This window comes from Ambystoma mexicanum, chromosome 2q (genome assembly GCF_040938575.1).
Source record: "Ambystoma mexicanum isolate Mex_15411 chromosome 2q, UKY_AmexF1_1, whole genome shotgun sequence".
NCBI lineage: Eukaryota > Metazoa > Chordata > Amphibia > Caudata > Ambystomatidae > Ambystoma > Ambystoma mexicanum.
The window spans coordinates 466,510,828-466,532,880 of NC_090924.1; the positions used below are offsets into that span (position 1 = coordinate 466,510,828).

The following is a 22,053-nucleotide window of genomic DNA, read 5'->3' on the forward strand; positions in this document are numbered from 1 at the left end:
GCCAGAGGGGCTCTTTGAATAATGTAACAGGGCAGAGGACCCATGCTCTGCCGTCCTAGTAACATATGAGATAATCAAATAGATCAGGCTTTGCAGCAAATGTTAAACGAGAAAGGAAAAGAGTCCATCTCTGCATTCAGAATAACAAAGGCAAAGAACGGCTAGGCTTTCTCTGAAGCCAGCATGAGAGTCATCGTGAGAGGCTGGCCCGGCCCTCGCAGGGGCGCTAGAGGGGCAGTCCACATATCGGGCTGCCCCTCTGGCCACCCCCCTGGGTCCACACACACCCCACCTACTAGGCATCCGCCGGGTCCGACACATCCGGCCGTGGACCCGGGGAGTGCTTATAAGGGGGTGGGCTTGCAATCGCTCATCCTCCTTGTTTGCTGTACCTCCTCCCCCCGGAGGACAGTCAAAGCAGCAACATCACACACCTGGTCCCTCTACTCCCAAAACAGGGCTTACTCAGAGGTACAAGCAAGATTTCCTCTTTCTTTGAAACCCCATCCTTCCATTCCGAGAGACACACACGTCTCCTTGCCCCACACAAAAAAAAGTAGCAACTTGCTGTTGGTAGAAAAGGCTTCGACTCCTTCATTTGGCAGGAGTCCACTTACAGGTGATCTGCCACTTAACGAGCTGGCGTCCTAGCTGTGGCCCACTGGAAGTAATTGTTATTTCCTCTCTCTTACCATGAGCTCATATTCAGATGAAAAATCCAGAAATGCAACATACAAAGATATGTTCTTTGCTGCTGCATCCTTTAATTTTCTTCTGTTTTCTTTTCTTCTTTTCTCTTGTTTTATACAGTGATATTTGTAATTTAATACGTACTGCTATTTGAATTCTAATTTTGTGAAAAGTCGAGTTCTTTGACTAAAACACAATAAATAAATAAAGCAAAGTCCCCAATATGTCCACTGCCCCCCCAGATTGTATGTGTCTCCTACGCCCCTGACACCCAGCACAACTTGGTCACACACTCATCAAAATCCCCCTCGATCTCGTATCTCACTTAAAGCACTGCCACAGTGTTTATTCACATTCAGCATCAAAGTTTGTATTTTACATTTATCTAGCTCTTTTCTTCATGTCTGTTACAGCATGCCCAGTTTATTTTCTACTTACAACTATTATCCATATTTCTTTCATGTCAAATATGTCACGTGCTAAAAAGGCATGGGGAAAGGGATAGGGAAAAGCACAGTGCAGTCACGCCCCTGCCTTCAGACCTACCTATGATGGAGAGGAAGGCTTTTGCACTGGCTGACAGAAGAGCGCCGTCTCCCAGCTCCACTTCGCATAAATACATCCCAGTGTCGGCTGAGGTTGGGTTCACAATCGTCAGCCGCCTCCCAAAACTATTGATCCCGGCGGCCATTTTTACGCCATTCCTCTTCCATGTCGTGACAAGCTTCTCGAGAGGTCTGTACGGGTAGGAAAGCAAAAGATCAAACCATTAAGACATCACATTATTTTAGAGATAGGTTATTTGGGCATCATTGCATATGTCTGCCGGATGCTGGGGGCATCCATCACCGTCCCGCCACGGCAGAGCGAGCAGTAGACACTTATGAATAAATCCACATAGAACGACTGTGCGCCGCTCGCCTATGAGCGATGCACCTCAACGTTAGCGGGCTTGCTCAAGTGCTATTGAACAAGCATGGCTAATTGTTGCAGCAATGGACCTTAAGTGCTAATGATTAAGTCTGCCGGAGAGGAGGACATTAAAAATAAATACTGCGATGGGTCTCAGCTACATGGGAGGCGCTTTCATTAGAACTCAATTACTATGATATCGCTAACTACAGCAAGGACATCTCTGCTGCCCTCATAATTGAGAGGAAATCAATCCGGCCCCCTCCTTTCACCAAGGATCCACGCCATGCATGCCACCGATACCACTACTGATGAAAGGTCCGCAAAGGACATTCAAACCTGCACCAGTCTTGGCGGATTATGCTTCCAAGCTCACTCCCTCACCTGCACCCTGCCAGGCCATGCCTCCTCCTGATTCTGCTACTTTCCTCTGCTTGCCCCCTCCACTGTTCGACTCTCCTCCTGGCTATCAAAGGCACTCCATCAGTCTAACTGGACTTGACTAAACTAAAACTTAATTTGCTACTCAGTGGAGGAGCTTATTTTAGCCCTCTATACCCCTCCACAATTGACCCCCCCAGCAGACCCCCTTTCAAATGTCATACACAAATGTAAATATGCATATTGTTTGTATGCAGATTCTGGCACTATGCCCTCAATATGTATCATATTAATGTCTGATTCCAGGTCACTTTCCACAGACTGTGTCCCACTACATTATGCTTCCATCACCTGGTATACTCTATGCAGACATTTGTGCATTGTAAAAGTACCCCCCTGCGGCAATTCATTTTCTCTGTTATCTGTAATGCATTGTATGTGTGTTACTCATGTTAGAAATTACATCCCTTTATAAAAAAAGTCACCATTAAAAAATAAATGGATGCTGGTTTCTGAGACCTGAGCTTAAGTGAACCTAAAGGTAATTCAGATGAATTGTGCTATACCCCATACCATTACATCAAGGTCCATAAACAAAACTGGCCCTATTAGCCTCCGATCTATCAATAAATGACAAAGCCTGTAACAGTTAAGTCGTCTAATTAGATCAACATGTTATTCCCTATAACAGTCAACACATATTTCAACGGTACATGGTCCTCCTCAGGGGCCTCCTGCTAATACACTGTGTTTCATATACTCCAAAGTACACCAGCTACTCACAAACATTCGTCATCATCACTCAGGCAGAAAAGTAAAACAATATATAGGTCCTTTTAAACACAAAGGGTGAATTTTCCCCAATTTGTCACTCGATCTTCACTTGAATTCTTCGCAAAACACATGCGGAATGCTGCACGGAATCTATCTGGGCATTTAGTTGTAAATCATCTGACGTATTGGAAGAATTCAAACAAAATTCTGGCTCGGCTGTAGAGCCCCTGGAAAGCAAGAGCCAAACAAGAGCGAAGTCAGACAATAAGATTACTGAATATAGTGGTTATAGCACGTTGAGGCAGAAATTAACTGTTACTCACCTGAGTGACTAACGTACTCCTAGTCCATAGTCCCCGTTCCTTCATCCTGTATGGGCGTCCCCTGTGAGGCACAGTAACAGACCCTCTTTTCCACCAGAAAAATACATTTCCTCTTTAAATTTACTGGTACGTGGGGGTGCATCCTCGGGAGCACGAGCACCCACCGGCGCCACACCTCAGTCCCCTTTTGAAGCGTCGGCTGTATTATACCATAACAACCTCACTGGTCTTATTATAGAGGGATGGATGGTGGGACGTATGGAGGAAAGGGGACTATGGACTAAGAGTATGTTAGTCACTCCGGTGAGTAACACATAATTACTTCTACGCCCCGTCCCCTTTCCTCAATCCTATATGGATAATTACAACTAACACAACGCCCTGAGGAGGAGAGCATGACCCTCTGGGCAAATAGATTACAAAGAACTCCTTAGCTGAACACTGCATCAGCCTTGGCACTGGTATCCAAGCAGTAGTGCTTGCAAAAAGCTGATGGTGTGGCCCACGTTGCCGCCCTGCTGATCACCTGCCAGGGAATGTGGTGCTGGAATGCGACTGCTGTCTCCTTAGCTCTTACCACATGCTCATGCATGCCCTGCAGCAGGTCCTTGCACTTCAACTTGTATGCCTCCTGGATCGCTGGCGTCATCCATCTCGTAATGGATGCCTTGGAGGCCTGCTGCCCGGGCCTAAAGCCTCCAAATATTACAAACAGAGCGTCCGTCTTGCGGATGCTCTTAGTTCTGTCCGGATTGAATTTCAACGCCCTCTTGACATGCAGGCAGTGGAGCACCTTTTCTGCATCCTCCTTGCGGTCCAAGAAGAATGTGGGAAGCACAATATCCTTGTTGATTTGGAAGGACGATACAACCTTTGGGAGAAACATGGGTGCGTGAGGAGTACAACCTTGTCTTTGTGAAATCTAGTGTATGGCTCTGAGGCGACTAATGCCTGGATCTTGTTCACTCTGCGAGCAGATTTAAGCCCAATCAGAAGGGCCGTCTATAGAGTGACCAACTTAATGTCTGCCGTGGCCATTGGTTCAAATGGTTTGTGCGCTATAGCACTGAGGACTAAATTTAGGTCCCAAACGGGATGGGGGCGCTTTACCGAGGAGTACAGCCTGGTCAACCCCTTCCGGTGTCTCATCACTACGGGATTGGCTGAGGACAAGATAAGAGAGTCAGATTTCCTATACGCACTGATAACGGCCAGGCACGTTCTGCAGGTATTCACCTGGATGGCAGACCTAGCGAGAATGGTAAGACTTGGTAGAGGGTGCATGCCAACGGGTTCACGCCATGTTCCTTAGCCCAAAAACAGAATCTTGTCCATTTACTTTTGTACTGGTTGTGTGTAACCTGTCTCCTGGCATTTTGAATGATGTCCAGATTGTCGCTGGACAGCTGAAGGTGCTGGAGCACTAGTTGCTCAGGAGCCAGGCCGCTAGGGCTAGCCTCTATGGAGAGGGGTGTAGCACCGCACCTTCATGCTGTGCTACTAGCGGGCCCTTCCGGGGGAGGGGGAGTAGAATTTCCGGCTGCAGTGACATCTGCCGCAGGTCTGAGCACTAGGGCTGCACTGCCCAGCGAGGCACCACAAGGATAATCCTGATGTTCTTGAAGTTCCTGATCTTGCTCACTACCTTGTGCACTAGCGTTGTGGGTGGGAATGCACATATCACGTCCCAGGGTATTTGGAGTTGCATCCCCTTTCTCCACAGGATGTGAATTGTTGACGCGTTCGATTTTGTGCTGTCGCAAACAGGTCTGTGCCCCAATCTGCTGAAAACGTCTTGGAGGCCTCTCCCGTTCAGTTGCCACTTGTGATTGTCGGCAGCAAGGCGACTGAGCCCGTCTACTTCCAGGTTGGATTCTCCCAGGAGGTGAACCACAGAGAGCCACACTCCCGGGCTTGTAGCACATTTCCAGATTTCCAGGATCAACGCGCACAGTTGTGGGGATCTAGTGCCCCCCTGTTTGATGATATAGAACATGCAGGTTGTGTTTTCTGTCTGGATGCACACAGATATGCCCATGATGGTAAGTTGAAAAGACCTGAGTGCCAACTGTATAGCCATAAACTCCACCCAGGTGATGTGATTCTGCCGGTCGTCTTTGGTCCAGAGCCTGTGCACTGATTGCGCTCCCAAGGTGGCTCCCCACCCCTGGAGTGAGGAATCTGTGCTAATGGTGTACTCTACGGGGGTGGGCAGAAGGGTCTGCACACCAGAATGTTCTCCTCCTGATGCCACCATCTGAGGTCGTGGTCCAGGTGTTGTGGGATAGAAACCAGGGCCCCTGATGACCTGATCCCAAGAATCCACAAAATGCAACTGGAGCCTCCTCATGCAGAGCCTGGTGTGGGGGACCGAAAGGAGACATGCTGCTAGTACGCCCAGAAAGTGTTGATGCCACCAGATTGTGGTGGTTGACCTGCTGCGGAAGTGGGAGACTGCCGCTCGAATCGCTGTCACCTTGTCCCCCGTGAGGAAAACCCTCTGCTGCCGTGTGTCCCACACCAGACCCAGAAACACAAGCGTCTGCATAGGAAAGAGCAGAGACTTTTTATAATTGATCTAAAAACCCAGGTCGAATAGGGTAGAGATGAACCTGTCTATTAAGTCCCAAACCTGTTCCAGATAAGTACCCCTGACCAGCCAGCCAGTTGTGGAAGTACGGGTATGGGTGCAGCCCCTCTGACCTGAGGAGAGCCGCCATCACATTCATGAGTCTCGTGAAGACTCTCTGAGCTAAGTTTAGCCCAAAGGGCAGAATCTTGTACAGAAATTTCAGACCCATTACCCAGAAGCTGAGGAAGGCCCAGAAAGCTGCACAATGGGAACGTGACGATACGCGTCCTTGAGGTCAGAGAACAAATCCATTCTCCCCCACACAGTGTCTCAGCAATGAGCACTGGTGTCACCATCTTGAACTCCTGCAAAGGTAGATAAATATTTAGGGAAGACAGCTCCAACAACACTTGCAGGCCCGCCTGGTTCTTCTTTTGGATACAAAGATGCAGTAGTAAAAGCCCTGCCCCTGTTGTGAGGGGGGACCCGTTCTACGGCTTTGCTCTCTACAAGGGAGCGAATCTCAGCTGGCAGAGATGGTGTGCCGATCTGTGGGAGTGGAGAGGAAGACAGCGGGGGAGACGGAAGAGGCAGCTGGAAGCCCCAAGACACCACTGATATGACCCAGGTGTCCGCAAACTTTGTCTGCCAAGCCTGACTGTGCAGGGGCAGCCTGCCTCCAACTGGGGTGCTGTCGACCTGAGACACATTGTCATTATTTCTTCTGGTCAGAGGCTGCTGAAGAGGAGGGGGATTGGAAAAACCCCTCATGAGATTTATTGTGGTGTTTTCTCCGGTGCTGAATGGGAGACCTGTCCGCTGTCTGGATTTGCGGTCCTGCAACCCACGGAAGATGCCAAATGAACGCCCCTTGTCTGAGCGGGACTGTGTCCGTGAGAACAGTTTAGGTGCCGGTTTAGTAAGAATGGCCAGAGACTTTGCAGTCTGAGACCTGGTCTTCTTCTTATCAAGCTCCTCATCAGTGGAGGAGTGGAACAGATCACGCCCCTCAAATGGGAGGTCCTAGATTCTATCCTGCACATCCGTTTTGAACCAGGTAGCTTTCAACCAGGCCGTACGCCTCATGTCTTTTTCTAGACAGATTGGCCTGTTGGCTATGTCGGTGTGGCCCACAGACGCCTCCATGATTTACTGAGCCACGATTTTGGATTCAGCTAGGCCCACTTTGAAAGAGGCTTGCTGGTCCTTAGGGATGTCAGGCAGGAAATCGCCGATCCACAGGTGTTGATTAGCCACAGCGAAGATAGTATTTGTGTTAGCCTGCCTGAGGTGCAGCACAGCATTTGAATAGAACTTCTTACCGTATGATTCGAGGGTCTTGTCGTGGCAGTACTGGAAGACGAAGCCTGGGGCTTGGCATACTTGGATGCTACAGCGATTACTGATGACAGAGGCTGCGGGTGCTTATAGAGTAGTATGCTGTCCCCCTCTGTTTGCCTGAACCTAGCTTTTTGTTGATGGGTTTCACTGAGTGGGGCTTGAGCCAGCCCTTTTTGGCCAAAGCCTCCACATCCTTTTGCAGCGGGATGCCCAACCTTGCCTCCGCCCTGATGCTCAGGAGCTCCGCCAGAACTCTTGCTTCGGCGAGCTCCTTCTCTGGCTGGGGGATACCCATGTGTTCTGACAGGCCGGCAATCCTTTCATGGAAGGCTTTTGCTGAGGAGGGCGTATCCTGTTCCTCCTCATCTGTGCTGTGTTGTACTGGTCCTCTGTCCTCAGAAGGGAGGCGCCAGTCACCTTTGTGGGTTCCTCCATGGTGGGGGTCTGGGCCCGCAGCGGGGTTGCTGGAGCCTCAGTACTGGGCTGCTGCTGAGGTGAAACCGGAGGAGGAGGCATGGGCTGTTTTGTCGTGGGGTGCGCCGGAGCGGCCAGAGGCATCATGTCCTTAATAATGCCGCTGAGAATTGAGACCATTTGAGTGGACTGCATGAGTGACACAAATTTGTCAAAAAACCTGTCCTCACAGGCTGGCTGTGAGCAGTCTTGCATGGGAGCGAATAGGCCAGCTGTCTACCCAGCCTCTGCCCATACATGGGGACATTGTACCCAGACCTTGAGATGTTGGGATAAGACGTGGACCAGGTGACGGGGGCTGTTTCTGCGAGCAGGCCCGAACAGGATTAGACAACTGCAAAGATGGCCCGAAGGAATAATTCTGGTGCATTTTTAGGAAGTGTCGGTAACCCTGGGAAAATTGCAGCTGTCCCCGAGAACCTGCGATGGTACATAGATGAACTCTGTAATTGTAAGCAATGATGCTCTTGCAGTATAATTGGATTTGCCCACAGTAGGGTACATGCTCATGGAACTCCATTCATTGCAAGGAGGGAATCGGAGCTCGTGAAGACAGAGCTCTGGTAAGCTTGAATGCTTTTCCAGTGCCAGTGGTTCATGGAATCGGATCTCGTGAAGACAGAGCTCTGGTAAGCTTGACTGCTTTTCCAGTGCAGGTGGTTCATGGAATCGGAGCTCGTGAAGACAGAGCTCTGGTAAGCTTGACTGCTTTTCCAGTGCAGGTGGTTCATGGAATCGGAGCTCATGAAGACAGAGCTCTGGTAAGCTTGAATGCTTTTCCAGTGCCGGTGGTTCATGGAATCGGAGCTCGTGAACACAGAGCTCTGGTAAGCTTGAATGCTTTTCCAGTGCCGGTGGTTCATGGAATCGGAGCTCGTGAAGACAGAGCTCTGGTAAGCTTGAATGCTTTTCCAGTGCCGGTGACTCATGGAATCGGAGCGCGTGAAGACAGAGCTCTGGTAAGCTTGAATGCTTTTCCAGTGCAGGTGGTTCATGGAATCGGAGCTCGTGAAGACAGAGCTCTGGTAAGCTTGAATGCTTTTCCAGTGCCGGTGGTTCATGGAATCGGAGCTCGTGAAGACAGAGCTCTGGTAAGCTTTTTTTATTTTAAAACTTTCTTTATTGATGGTCACAAAGGTACACCGGCACCACACCTCGTACAAGCTTGCATAAATGACAAGGAGTGCATTTAACCATAGTTCCATATATACTGTTACAATGGCATGTCATCATTCTCAATCATATTACATAAATAGACCCTGAAGGGGCCCCATATGTCTTTGGGCCTGCACGCTGTAGGTTGGGTCATAACGAATTGTTCCTCTGTCTCATTCACATGTGTTAATTCTTTCAAAGAATAATTCATACTGGGCGGGGCGGGGCTCTTCCATTTCTGGAGTATGCATTTCTTGGCCATGGCACAAATAATATTGAATAATCTTCGAATTTTTTCGGAACATTTGCCAATGTCGCCAAATAAGTATTTCTGAGGAGTCATAACCGGGGGAACTTGTGTTATTTCTTCCAGCAATTCCGCCACTTCTCTCCAGAACCCCGCCACCACCGGACATTTCCAGTACATATGAAAGGCGTCAGCCTGGGGTGTATCGCATTTAGGGCAGGAGTCGGAAGCACCCGGAACAAACCTAGCCACCCTGGCGGGTGTATAATGTAACCTATTTAGAATCTTGAATTGAATCAATCGCAAACCAGAGTTAAGTGAGATGTTTTAGTAAGCATGCAATACCTTGCCCATTTGTCCTCCTCTATTGGTGTCTGCAGGTCTGCCTCCCACCTCTCCCTGACGTGGTTCAGTGTAGGGGTGTGGGCCTGAACCATGGTGTATAACCTGGAGATCCCCAATCCTTTAGCAGCTGTTATTAACTGTATACACGGATGAGCCACCGGTTCATCCGGGAACGTCGGCCATCGCTTAATAAATGCAGACCTCATACGGTAGTATTGGAGGGTTTTAAGTGGTCCATTTCCCAGTGCATTCAAGAACAACCTCAGATCCGCAAACTTCCCTTCCACAAACATATCGCCCACCTTCATTTCCCCATTTGGGTCCCACGATTCCTGTATGCCAGTGTCATGAGTGGGAGGCAAGCCCGGAAAGTTCCAAAGAGGGACCTCCGGGTTGTAGGGTGTCTCAATCTTTAACCTTTTAAATATTGCCTCCCATGCTCTTACAGTGCAGCTCACAGGGTTGTAATCACAAGTATCTCTATACTTTGTGTCAAAAAGGACAGATTGTATATTTGTGGGGTGTGTAGTACGCTCCTCAATCCATGCGTGTGGTGTGTTTTCTGGGGGCTCGTACCAGTGTTTTGCAAACTGTGCCTGGGAGACATAGTAATAAAGCTCGAAGTCGGGGGCCGCTATGCCACCCATGGAATACGGCTCCGTCATTTTTTCCCAGTTTATTCTAGCCGTTTTTCCGCCCCAGAGAAATGTGACCGCTATGGATCGGAGTTTGGTGAAAAAGACTCTACCCGGCCATATGGGGATGTTGACAAAGAGGTACAGCAGCTTGGGAAGGATCCCCATTTTAAGGACCGCGACTCTCCCTGCCAGCGATAGCGGGAGGCGCCCCCAAATCTGGAGTTTCGTGCATATGTCACGTAGTGCAATCTCATGATTGTCGGAGTACAGCGTGTGTTTGTCTCTAGATACTAGAACCCCTAAGTATCTGATGCGGTGTTCCGACCATTTAAGCCCTCCCGTGGTGGGGGGCCGCCCGGTGGCCGGGGTGAGTGGAAAGATCTCAGACTTGGTCTTGTTTATGGTGTACCCGGAGTATGCTGCGAATTCATGTATCTCTTCCATTATAGGTGTTATATTTACCTCGGGTTCTTTGATATATAATAATGTGTCATCTGCATAGAGTGAAATCAGCTGGGTGGACCCCTTCATCCCGATCCCTCGGTGTATGTGTCTCAATCTGACCGCGGCCGCCATTGGTTCGATGGTTAAAGCAAACAGTAGGGGCGAGAACGGGCATCCCTGTCTGGTACCCCTGCCCAAAAGGAACATATCAGAGATGGTTTTATTGGTTAACACTCGTGCACCGGGTTTTGTATACAGCAACCTGACATAGTTCACAAAATTGGGGCCCACCCCGAACGCCTCAAGGACCGCAAGAAGGTAAACCCACGAGACAGAGTCCAATGCCTTCTCTGCATCAAGGGCTATGGCCACCGGGCTTCTTCCAGGATCTATCTGTGCCATGATGCCAAAAAGCCTACGCAGATTCAGGGCGGTGGACCTTGTGGGAATAAACCCATTCTGATCAGGGTGGACAAGGGTGGGAACAACCGGGAGAAATCGGTTCGCCAGGACTTTAGCAAATATTTTTGCATCTGTGTTTATAAGTGACAGGGGTCTGTATGACGATACGTTCTGTGGTGGTCGTCGCGGCTTGGGGAGGACCGTTATCACAGCTTCCCTCATGGTTGGGGGCAGTATTTTATTTTCAAGAGCCTCCTCCCACACCTGCATTAACACAGGGACAAGTTCCTCGCGGAACTCTTTGTAAAATTCGGCCCCAATTCCATCCGACCCAGGGGCCCTGCCTGACGCAAGCCCCTTGATTGCTTCCGTGACCTCGTCTGGGGTTATCGGTAGGTCCATGGCGAGGCGTTCCTCCTCAGGGAGCTTAGGGAGTGAAAGGGCTTCTAAATATGACCTGATATCCGGGAGTGACTTCGTATCTTGATTTGAGTAGAGGTGTTTATAGAAGTTCACAAATTCCCCATTTATATCTGCGTCAGTGAGGCGTACATCGCCTTGTGCTGTGTGAATACTAGTGATCAGGGTGGGTTGTCTGCCCTGCTTGAGTAAATTGGAAAGGGTTCTACCCGCCTTATTCCCTTCTCCATATCTGCGAGCTCGTATGGGTGCCGCAATATATTGCACCTCTCTACCAGCCAACTTGTTAAACTCTTGCAGGCGCGCCTGTATATCTACCAATATGTCTTTGTTTTGAGTACGTGTGAATTCTGTTTCTAGCCTATCTAGTTTGGTCTCAACCTCCGTTAACTCGGTTCGTACCCTTTTGAGCATACCAGCAGATCTGGATATCAACATTCCCCTTAACCAAACTTTAAAGGACTCCCATACTGTTGAGATCTTGACAACCGATCCCACATTGTTCACCAAATATTCCACAATTTCAACATGCAATGTCTCAACTTCCGCGGGGTCTGTAAGCATTCCGCCGGGCATTCTCCACCTTCTGGCGGGTGCGGGAACACTTTGGAGTAATAGGTCTAACAACACTGGGGAATGGTCTGTCATAGTGCGTGGAAGAATTTCACAGCCCCTAAGTGCCGCCGTCATTGATGAGGAGACCAACCAGTAATCAATTCTTGATTCAGAGTCGTGGACTGAAGAGTAAAATGTGTATCGTCTACCATCAGGATGTAGCTCTCTCCAGGAATCCACTAACAGAAGTTGAGACTGGATGTGCGCCAGAGTTTGGGCAGCTTTACTGGGAGCTCTAACAGCCTTAGAGGCCCTGTCCAGGTTCGGGTCAAGGACCAGATTAAAATCCCCCCCCCAAATGACCCTTGAAATTTCAAGCGAAACTATTATCTGATACAGTTCTAAATAAAAGGAAGGGTCGGCGACATTGGGCCCATACGTGTTAACTAGGAGAAGGCGTTGGGAGGCGATCTCCCCCCATACCAAAACATACCTCCCAAGTGGGTCAACCCTGTGGCTTTCTGGTCTAAACCCCAGCCCTGGATGTATGAGTGTGATGACCCCCCTGGCCTGAGAGGAATAGTCTGTGTAGTACCTAAGGGATCCCCATCTAGGCAATATGTGCAGATTATCGGTCCCTACCATATGAGTTTCTTGTAACATCAGTATCTGGGGGCTGTGTCTGGCGATGTAATTACCAATTTTTTTGGCTTTCATATGATTGTTTAGCCCCTGAACATTCCATGTTAACAGTTTAACCTTCAGCCCCTCGCCTGTACATCATGAGGAAGTATCTGACAGCATCCAGAATGACGGTTCTATAGTATTCATATGCTTTGCTCGGTACCGGTCCAAATGTGACCACATTTTTACATTTCAGGTCATAATTACCAACTTTGTGCCACTTTAGGGCTAGTCCAGAACTGTAACGTCCAATCCCAACTCTCCTTTCCGCCCCCGCACCCTCATTGTCACCCCCAACTTGACAATGGATCACACCAAACTCGTGGAACCTTCCGAGGGTAGCCGTGTTGCTTCACATGGCCGCCGACTGGGTCCCAGCCTCCACTTACTCGAGTGCCTGGACCAATAAGTATTACCGAATCTCTTTTTTTGTAAGTTACGCCCCTCAAGCACCTTATGTTATATCTTCGTTCGTCTCATGAGATCAAAATCCCCTTTCAGTCTGCCGGTCTGGGCCTGTTGTTTTGCGCCGGTCTGCCCCCCTTGGGAGGAAGAGGTATAGAGGCCTCGATGTAGTGCGTAGCCTCAGCCGGAGATTCAAAAAAATGCGCCCTGCCTGCGTGCTGGATTCGCATTTTGGCGGGAAAAATGAGAGCATATGGGATTTGACGCTCTCGCAGAAGCCTCTTGACCGGCTCGTAGGATCTCCTGTTTGCCTGTACCCCAGCAGAGAAGTCAGGATATATATGAATGCGATTTCCCTCAAATTGAAGTGTCCCGATCTCTCTTGCCCTGCGCAGGATTGCGTCCCTGTCTCTGTAGTTCAGGAGTTTTGCAATGATAGTGCGTGGTGGGGCACCCGGTTTAGGAGCCGGGGCCAAAGTGCGATGTGCCCTTTCGACCAGAAAGTGATCTGAGAATGCCTCACGTCCAAACAGGGTTTTAAGTAGCTCCTCCAGTTGCCGCTCCATCTGGCTTTTCCCAAAGGATTCAGAAACCCCCACCACTCGGATGTTGTTCCTTCTTGATCTCGATTCGAGATCCTCGCACTTGTTTTGCAATTTGGCCAGGTCTCCTTTGATCTGGGCAATGTCTCGTGTGTGGTGTGTGATGGTGTCTTCGTTGGTACTTATTCTGTTTTCAGCCTCTGTGACATGTGAGCTCTCCTTTTCCACCCTGGCCTTAAGGGAGCTCATGGTGGAAACGATGTCATCTAGTTTCGTATTAATCGAAAGGAAGCCACTCTGAACTATCTCTGTTAGCTTGTCGACTTGATCGCCAGGTTCAGGGTTCGAGGTCACATCAGTGGGAAAATGAGGTTCCACAATCGAGGTAGGGTTTTGACTTCCCATGTATGCATCCATCGGGCCCTTGTTTTTGCCTGCCGGGGTTTTGGAGCCCCTTCCCGCCTTGGCTGGTTCCCCCATAATAGTATCCGCTATATTGGCTGTACCGGTGGAGCGGTCCGTTGGCTCGCCCTTGTGAAGTGTGTATGAAAAGGAGCGGGATGTGGTGATCCACCCCCGACAACTGGGGGGAGCCACCCAATATGTCCGAATGAACTGTGTCTTCCCGCGTACCACCGGCCCCCGCAAGTTATTTCACCGGGGGATGGCCGTGGCGAACCTCAAAAGTGTAAGAGCGCCGGGCGGGTCCACCTCACCTTATTCAGATGTAAGTCTCCGTTCCTGGGGGCCCCTTCGTCACCACCAACGTCCGTTTTTCCACTCTCCCTCTGCCGGGGCAGCTCCGGTCTCCCCTCTCACGGTGACATGGAGTTGAAGATCACCTCTCGGCGCCGCGTACAGGCCGCGTTACGGGCCGGACACCCGCCAAGCGATCAGCCCGGCGATGGACTCACCGGAGCTCCGAGCGCGGGGCCACCTCAGGCCGAGCGTCCAACCGGTCGCAGGATCCGGTCTTCCGGCAGTGAGCCCAGCAGCGCGATCTCAGCACGGAGAGCGGCGCCGGATAGGCCCCAGGCTCCTCCCACCCGCGGCCTCTCCGCGTGCCAAAGCCGCGGTGCTCGAGTGAGCCGCCGTGGTACCCGATTCCGGGTCTCGACTGCCGCAGGGGCCGGCCGATGTTCGGGCCGGGACAGCTCCGTCCCCCGGATCACAGGAGTTGCAGGGGATATTCACGGGTACTCGGGCCAGCGATGCCTGCGTCCAGGGTGCGCTGGTTAGGTCCAAGACGGATTTCTACCAACAGGATTTGTCAGTGGAGCGGGAGCTCAGCAATCAAGCGGCCATTTGTAATGTGCGCAACAGCGCCCCTCCAGAGCTCTGGTAAGCTTGAATGCTTTTCCAGGGCAGGTGGTTCATGGAATCGGAGCTCGTGAAGACAGAGCTCTGGTAAGCTTGAATGCTTTTCCAGTGCCGGTGGTTCATGGAATCGGAGCTCGTGAAGACGGAGCTCTGGTAAGCTTGAATGCTTTTCCAGTGCAGGTGGTTCATGGAATTGGAGCTCGTGAAGACAGAGCTCTGGTAAGCTTGAATGCTTTTCCAGTGCAGGTGGTTCATGGAATCGGAGCTCGTGAAGACGGAGCTCTGGTAAGCTTGAATGCTTTTCCTGTGCAGGTGGTTCATGGAATCGGAGCTCGTGAAGACGGAGCTCTGGTAAGCTTGAATGCTTTTCCAGGGCAGGTGGTTCATGGAATCGGAGCTCGTGAAGACGGAGCTCTGGTAAGCTTGAATGCTTTTCCAGTGCCGGTGGTTCATGGAATCGGAGCTTGTGAAGACGGAGCTCTGGTAAGCTTGAATGCTTTTCCAGTGCAGGTGGTTCATGGAATCGGAGCTCATGAAGACAGAGCTCTGGTAAGCTTGAATGCTTTTCCAGTGCAGGTGGTTCATGGAATCGGAGCTCGTGAAGACAGAGCTCTGGTAAGCTTGAATGCTTTTCCAGTGCCGGTGGTTCATGGAATCGGAGCTCGTGAAGGCAGAGCTCTGGTAAGCTTGAATGCTTTTCCAGGGCAGGTGGTTCATGGAATCGGAGCTCGTGAAGACAGAGCTCTGGTAAGCTTGAATGCTTTTCCAGTGCCGGTGGTTCATGGAATCGGAGCTCGTGAAGACGGAGCTCTGGTAAGCTTGAATGCTTTTCCAGTGCAGGTGGTTCATGGAATCGGAGCTCGTGAAGACAGAGCTCTGGTAAGCTTGAATGCTTTTCCAGTGCAGGTGGTTCATGGAATCGGAGCTCGTGAAGACAGAGCTCTGGTAAGCTTGAATGCTTTTCCAGTGCAGGTGGTTCATGGAATCGGAGCTCGTGAAGACAGAGCTCTGGTAAGCTTGAATGCTTTTCCAGTGCAGGTGGTTCATGGAATCGGAGCTCGTGAATACAGAGCTCTGGTAAGCTTGAATGCTTTTCCAATGCCGGTGGTTCATGGAATCGGAGCTCGTGAAGACAGAGCTCTGGTAAGCTTGGATGCTTTTCCAGGGCAGGTGGTTCATGGAATCGGAGCTCGTGAAGACGGAGCTCTGGTAAGCTTGAATGCTTTTCCAGTGCCGGTGGTTCATGGAATCGGAGCTCGTGAAGACGGAGCTCTGGTAAGCTTGAATGCTTTTCCAGTGCAGGTGGTTCATGGAATCGGAGCTCGTGAAGACAGAGCTCTGGTAAGCTTGAATGCTTTTCCAGTGCCGGTGGTTCATGGAATCGGAGCTCGTGAAGACAGAGCTCTGGTAAGCTGGAATACTTTTCCAATGCCGGTGGTTCATGGAATCGGAGCGCATGAAGACAGAGCTCTGGTAAGCTGGAATGCTTTTCCAGTGCAGGTGGTTCATGGAATCGGAGCTCGTGAAGACAGAGCTCTGGTAAGCTTGAATGCTTTTCCAGTGCCGGTGGTTCATGGATTCGGAGCTCGTGAAGACAGAGCTCTGGTAAGCTTGAATGCTTTTCCAGTGCAGGTGGTTCATGGAATCGGAGCTTGTGAAGACAGAGCTCTGGTAAGCTTGAATGCTTTTCCGGTGCAGGTGGTTCATTGCAATTAAGTGTTTTAATAAGCATTGAGAAACCTTCTATCCCAATTCAGCTTGTACATAATGAAAAAGTAAACACTTTTAATAGTATATTATGGTGATGATAAACTCATTTTGTACTATGCCGCCTTGGTTATTTACAAGATATCAGGCGGTCCATTTACACACTTTTTCCAGTGGCTCTGCTGGTTGATGGCCTCTTAAGGAGACACCGGAGTTTTAGCTCGGCCCCGGCTCAACTCCACATATACCTATTTTTGGCTTGCTCACCCCTAGCTAAACCTATAGTGTGTTTATGAAAAGGGTTCCATTTTATTCCATCGCCAGGCTTTTTTTCGCAGAGTTTTTTGAAGCCGATTTTTGCCAGAAAAATCTCATCAGCATTTGACTTTATTTATTGGAGGGGGACCAGTCTCTCCCTTCCTAGTCATTTACTACCTATTACCCAAACCCCCTACCCTCCCTTTAAAACACATTTTGCTACTTATCTTATTGTGCATGCTAAATTGGACAATAAACACAAAATTGAAAATATCAAGTCAAATAGTACAATTATTTCATTTGAAGAGATTCACCAACATCATCAAAGTATCTTTGCTCAGCTCTCAGCTTGTCGCAGAAAACCAATGGCACAGGACCACGCAGAAACTTGGAAGGGTGCAGTTGTAATGATGCACAGGACACAAAGTGGCACTATTTCTCATGGTATACTTTTTCAATTCAGTAGGCCTGTATTCTGCCCCTTGAACGAACGTAAGGAAATTCAATGAGAAAATGGTTATACAAAACATACCCCTTGCCGTCAAGTTACTAGCCAAAGATAACATGAGTCACACAGGATGTGGGTCCAAAAATCTCCTATGCTTGATTAAATTGGTCAATAACCGTGTAAGTTAAAAATGTGTGCCGAAGACTCAAAAATACCCCAGCAGCAATGAGAAACACGGATGACAGTGGGATCATGCTGCTCAGCGCAGATAGTGGTCATTGATCGATTGACCCAAGTAGGCCTGTAGCGGTAGCCTCACCGAAAGCCTTGGGAGTGGTGATTTAGATTAACTTCATCCCTCTGAAGCAAGTACAGTACAGTACTGTAAATTAGCCCACATGCTAGAGTCAACCAATGTGTATTCCGCGGAGAACCAGGGAAATTGATTTGGAATTCTCCTCCTCCCCTCTGCTGCCTGTCCTTATTGAATCCCTAGCTGAATCCCTAGCTAACTAGATGCGTGATTGGAAGCAAGAAAAGGGGAGCGGAGCATAATTGTGGTAAGAACATCATATCCATTTCTGAGGGCAATTATTTACCGTACATCTCAACTCCTTCAGGGCACCGGTCAGAGGCAATAACTGACTTTTTAACATTTATTGGCTGCTCGAACAATGGGCTAATTGAACGCAATTGGCTATTCTAAGCATCACCAGGGACAATGTCATGTTCAACAAACAACTTGAGACTCTGATAGGTTAGTTCCAGAGGGTTTATTATATAACACAAAAAGTACCAAGGTCATTGGGCAAACTGGACGTCCGAAGGGGGAATAACCAAAGGATAAAAAGATGAGCAATTCAACTTGCATGAGGACCACAGTCCATCAATCCATCCTTCACTTTCCAAGGACTCCACCTGCTGGTAGTCAAATAAAAGTCATTTTTAGTCTGTGGGTTTTTAGGTTTTCCCAACACATCTTTCTCATCATGGGTCTCTGGTCAATCCTTTGTTGCTTGGTCAGGATTTTGGTCACCCAGGAGAGCAACTCCTCCTTTTAGGGCTTGTAGGGCCTCGTTCTTATCTCTCTAACCTCACGTCTTTCACCAAAGCTGCACCAGAGTGCCATAGGCCTGGGTAAGGTGAAGCACGGGTACCACACTGGTGTTGGTAGACTCTGCCACGATCTCTATATGCATTAGACAGGTTTTGTTGTGTTAGACATGGGTGTCTTGGCCTAATCCCACACTCTGAGTTCCTGGCCTCTCTGTCCCATACATTCCAATCTGGTGGTCTTTCTCGAACGGCTTCTTCGAAGAGCAGCAACGATCTGTCCCTCTGGTTCTCCCCTCCAGTCCTCCTGCCTTCTTATCCAGCTCACTCTCCTAATCTCCTTCCTCCCATTTAGTCGCTTCTGATCAGTAGTCTTTGGGTTAACCTCCCTTCCTTCTGGCTTTTCTCCTACTCCTCCTTCTTTCAATTCCACACTTCTCTCCCAACCTCCTCCTCTTGTAATATTACTTATCTCGCAAAAACAAAGAGGTGATGGCTGGAAGGTTTAGACTTAATCTTAACCACTGGCAATGCTCTGGGCAACCCTCCAGACCACCGTTCTTCGCCTGCCAAGCCATTACAGAAGGGAAAGACCATATGCAAATCAGGCTTGGCTCCACCCCAAAAGGGGCTGTCCAGCCCGAACTGCTAGGCCACATCCCTTCTGCACGAGACCACAAACATCCCCAAACATGTTTCGCCCTTGTTGGGGCTCATCAGTGAGGAGTAGCTTGGGTCTCTAGGCCCAGCAGGCACGGGACCCACGTCTGGGCATACCCGTCCCACTCGGGGTGACATAGCAAAAACAAAGAGGTGATGGCTGGAAGGTTTAGACTTAATCTTAACCACTGGCAATGCTCTGGGCAACCCTCCAGACCACCGTTCTTCGCCTGCCAAGCCATTACAGAAGGGAAAGACCATATGCAAATCAGGCTTGGCTCCACCCCAAAAGGGGCTGTCCAGCCCCAACTGCTAGGCCACATCCCTTCTGCACGAGACCACAAACATCCCCAAACATGTTTCGTCCTTGTTGGGGCTCATCAGTGAGGAGTAGCTTGGGTCTCTAGGCCCAGCAGGCACGGGACCCACGTCTGGGCATACCCGTCCCACTCGGGGTGACATAGCAAAAACAAAGAGGTGATGGCTGGAAGGTTTAGACTTAATCTTAACCACTGGCAATGCTCTGGGCAACCCTCCAGACCACCGTTCTTCGCCTGCCAAGCCATTACAGAAGGGAAAGACCATATGCAAATCAGGCTTGGCTCCACCCCAAAAGGGGCTGTCCAGCCCGAACTGCTAGGCCACATCCCTTCTGCACGAGACCAAGCTACTCCTCACTGATGAGCCCCAACAAGGGCGAAACATGTTTGGGGATGCTTGTGGTCTCGTGCAGAAGGGATGTGGCCTAGCAGTTCGGGCTGGACTGCCCCTTTTGGGGTAGGGCCAAGCCTGATTTGCATATGGTCTTTCCCTTCTGTAATGGCTTGGCAGGCGAAGAACGGTGGTTCTTGATTAACTGCTTCCTTTCCTACCTCTCCCACTATGGATGTTCATTGGCTTCCACCCTCCTCTGCTCCTTTTGCTCTTGTCTCCTTTCTTATTACTTTTCCCCTTTCTTCCTCCTCCCACTGCTTTATGTCTCCCTCCGGGTCTGTGCACTTCAACCCCTTCCTCCTCTTGCTTTCTCTGTCTCCAAGTCTCTAGCCTTTTACAATATATAACGAAATATACACATAGAGAAGAAGCAGCATGCTTATCTCACATCATATGTATTGTATATCAACCCATAATATAACCTCTAGTTTACGTTTCCATCCTCTCTAATTCATTAATAATGTACTGTAAAAAAGAGCAGAGCGCTAGCAGCAAATATGCATCTTTCCCAAAATTGCTCCTTTCAGACAAAATCCAGTCTATATACACAGGGCCTCATTACGAGGTTGGAGGTAGCCATGGTGCTATTAGCGCCATTCTAACCTTGGAGGACCCGGTATTTCCCCATTCAGGGAACCATAGGGCTCAATGGGAATGGGAGGATGCTAATAACGGGCCCGTTAATAGCATGCTGGTCCTTTAGCGACTCCCGCTAAGGGCGCCTGGTAAAACCAGCCGCCCTTAGCGGGACCCGCTAAAGTACCTCGTAATGCAGAGGCAAGGGGTTAGTGGCACCGCCGTTAACCCCTTACCTCCAACCTCGTAATGAGGCCCAAAGTCACTGAAACACTTTTCCAGTAGGTGCTTTACAATCTACAGCCCAAGAGTTTCGCAAGAATCAGCACTTTTATACCATCTACATCTCGTAACTCCCTTTTTCTTGGTGCCATGACTCTGCTAGTATGAAGTAGATTCAATCTAAAGTACATATAAATTCTACAAAACTTTTTACACTGGAATTTTCCCATGTACAGCATTATATCCCCATTTTCCTGGGGGTTTCAATAAGTTCCTTCACCATACTTTAAATCGCTAGGGTATCATGGGCCTCATGACGAGTTGCCCAGTATCCTGGCAGTAAATCTGTGCCAACTGAATTATCATTAACGCCACTTGGTCCAGCGGAATTACCAACGGATTACAAGTGGCGATGGCGGAGTAAATCCCATTTTTTTCAGAGTCCATTGGACTCCATGGGGCTTTTTTCGGCAGACAGTGGGAGGGATTACCTCCAGAAAGATGCTGGAGGTAAATCCCCCACTCCAGGGCCGTACTTGTAGTATGGCGGTGCAGGAAAAGTGGCGGTAATTCCGTTACCACCAATTTGTTCCTGCACCGCCATACTTTTAATGAGCCCCCATGATTTCTGTTTCAGCCGCATTCATTTCTTTTCTATTCATTTGTTAAGCCAACTGGTTATTGCTCCTTCGCTAGCACTTTCCTTGAATGATGCATGTAATCCAGTGGTTTCTAAGAATTTACAGCATTCCGACCAGTACTCTCTTCTCTGTCCTCTCCTCCTCGAGTCTCCAAAATGCAGCTGCTTTCTTCATGTAAGCCATCTCCCAAAGTGTAACACTCTGAATGCCTGTTTTACAATGCAACCCTCTGCCCATGGCCCCCAAACCCGAAACTGTTCTGAGCTACTTAGCCCAACAAGCTGAGCTTAGCGACTGCTACTCGAAATTCAAGTTGTGTGCTGCACCTGCACCTTCCTGTTGGTCCTCACTCCTCTGCAAAGATGCTTGTCCTAAGCCGTTAATATGGCTGTCTGCCATGTTGTTCTTCAAATTGTTGCTGTGTCTCTTGTGACCGGTCCTTCTCCTGCGTTTGGCAGCTTCCAGCTAGTCTTTCTCCAAACACATTAGAATTCTTCCCTCCCGCTTGTGGATGCAGAATGGAAGTTGAACACTCATGTTTGTGCTTGCAGCAGCGCAGACCATTGTTGTATGCTTGACTGCTTGGGGCTCCAAGGGCCATGTTCTGCTGTTCCTGTGCAGGACCTGCTGCCCTTGCTTATAGTCCTGGTAGAACAAGCTCATGATAGAAAATCACACTTTCCTAGAATGAATGACCCAATTCCCCTGGAGTTGTTATCGAGGGGGCGGACATAAACACTTGAAGAATAAGAGGTTCGTGTGTGGCCTGGGGCTAGGGAATGTAGGTTAGAATTGGGGTGATGATATGGACATCATAGGTTATTAGGATTCTTGAACACAAAGGATGACCGCTGTGCTCTATAGAGATCATGTAGTTCAGGAAGCATTCAAATAAGAATATTGTCTCGGGTGTAGTTCTCCTCCCTCTCTCTGGCAAGTTGTTCATCAGGCGGCCTCCTTCACTAGGGCCTGGGGACACTAGTGGGATATGGCTAGCCCGCCTCCTAGGGTCTTTAGCCCTTTCAGGGTTGCTTCCTCTAGTATCTTGGGGTGCCCTATGGGTCAGTGAGACCGTGTTTCGTCTGAGGCTGGGCATCCTGGGAGATGTGCTGGTTATCTTCTCCGCATTCCATATCATGATAGGGTGGTG

At 49.4% G+C, this 22,053-nt stretch overlaps 1 protein-coding gene and 1 long non-coding RNA gene across 2 annotated transcripts in view; one reads left to right on the forward strand and one right to left on the reverse strand.

Moving 5' to 3' along the window:
- SDK1 (sidekick cell adhesion molecule 1) overlaps nt 1-22,053 on the reverse strand; it is a 2,988,580-nt gene that overhangs the window by 1,009,846 nt on the left and 1,956,681 nt on the right. The window contains exon 7 of the mRNA XM_069647588.1: nt 1,237-1,427. Coding sequence (XP_069503689.1) covers nt 1,237-1,427 — 191 coding nt within the window. The remainder of the gene's footprint in view (nt 1-1,236; nt 1,428-22,053) is intronic.
- The window catches only part of LOC138569533 (uncharacterized), a 352,464-nt gene that overhangs the window by 7,132 nt on the left and 323,279 nt on the right, over nt 1-22,053 (forward strand). The gene's annotated exons all lie outside the window — the stretch shown is intronic.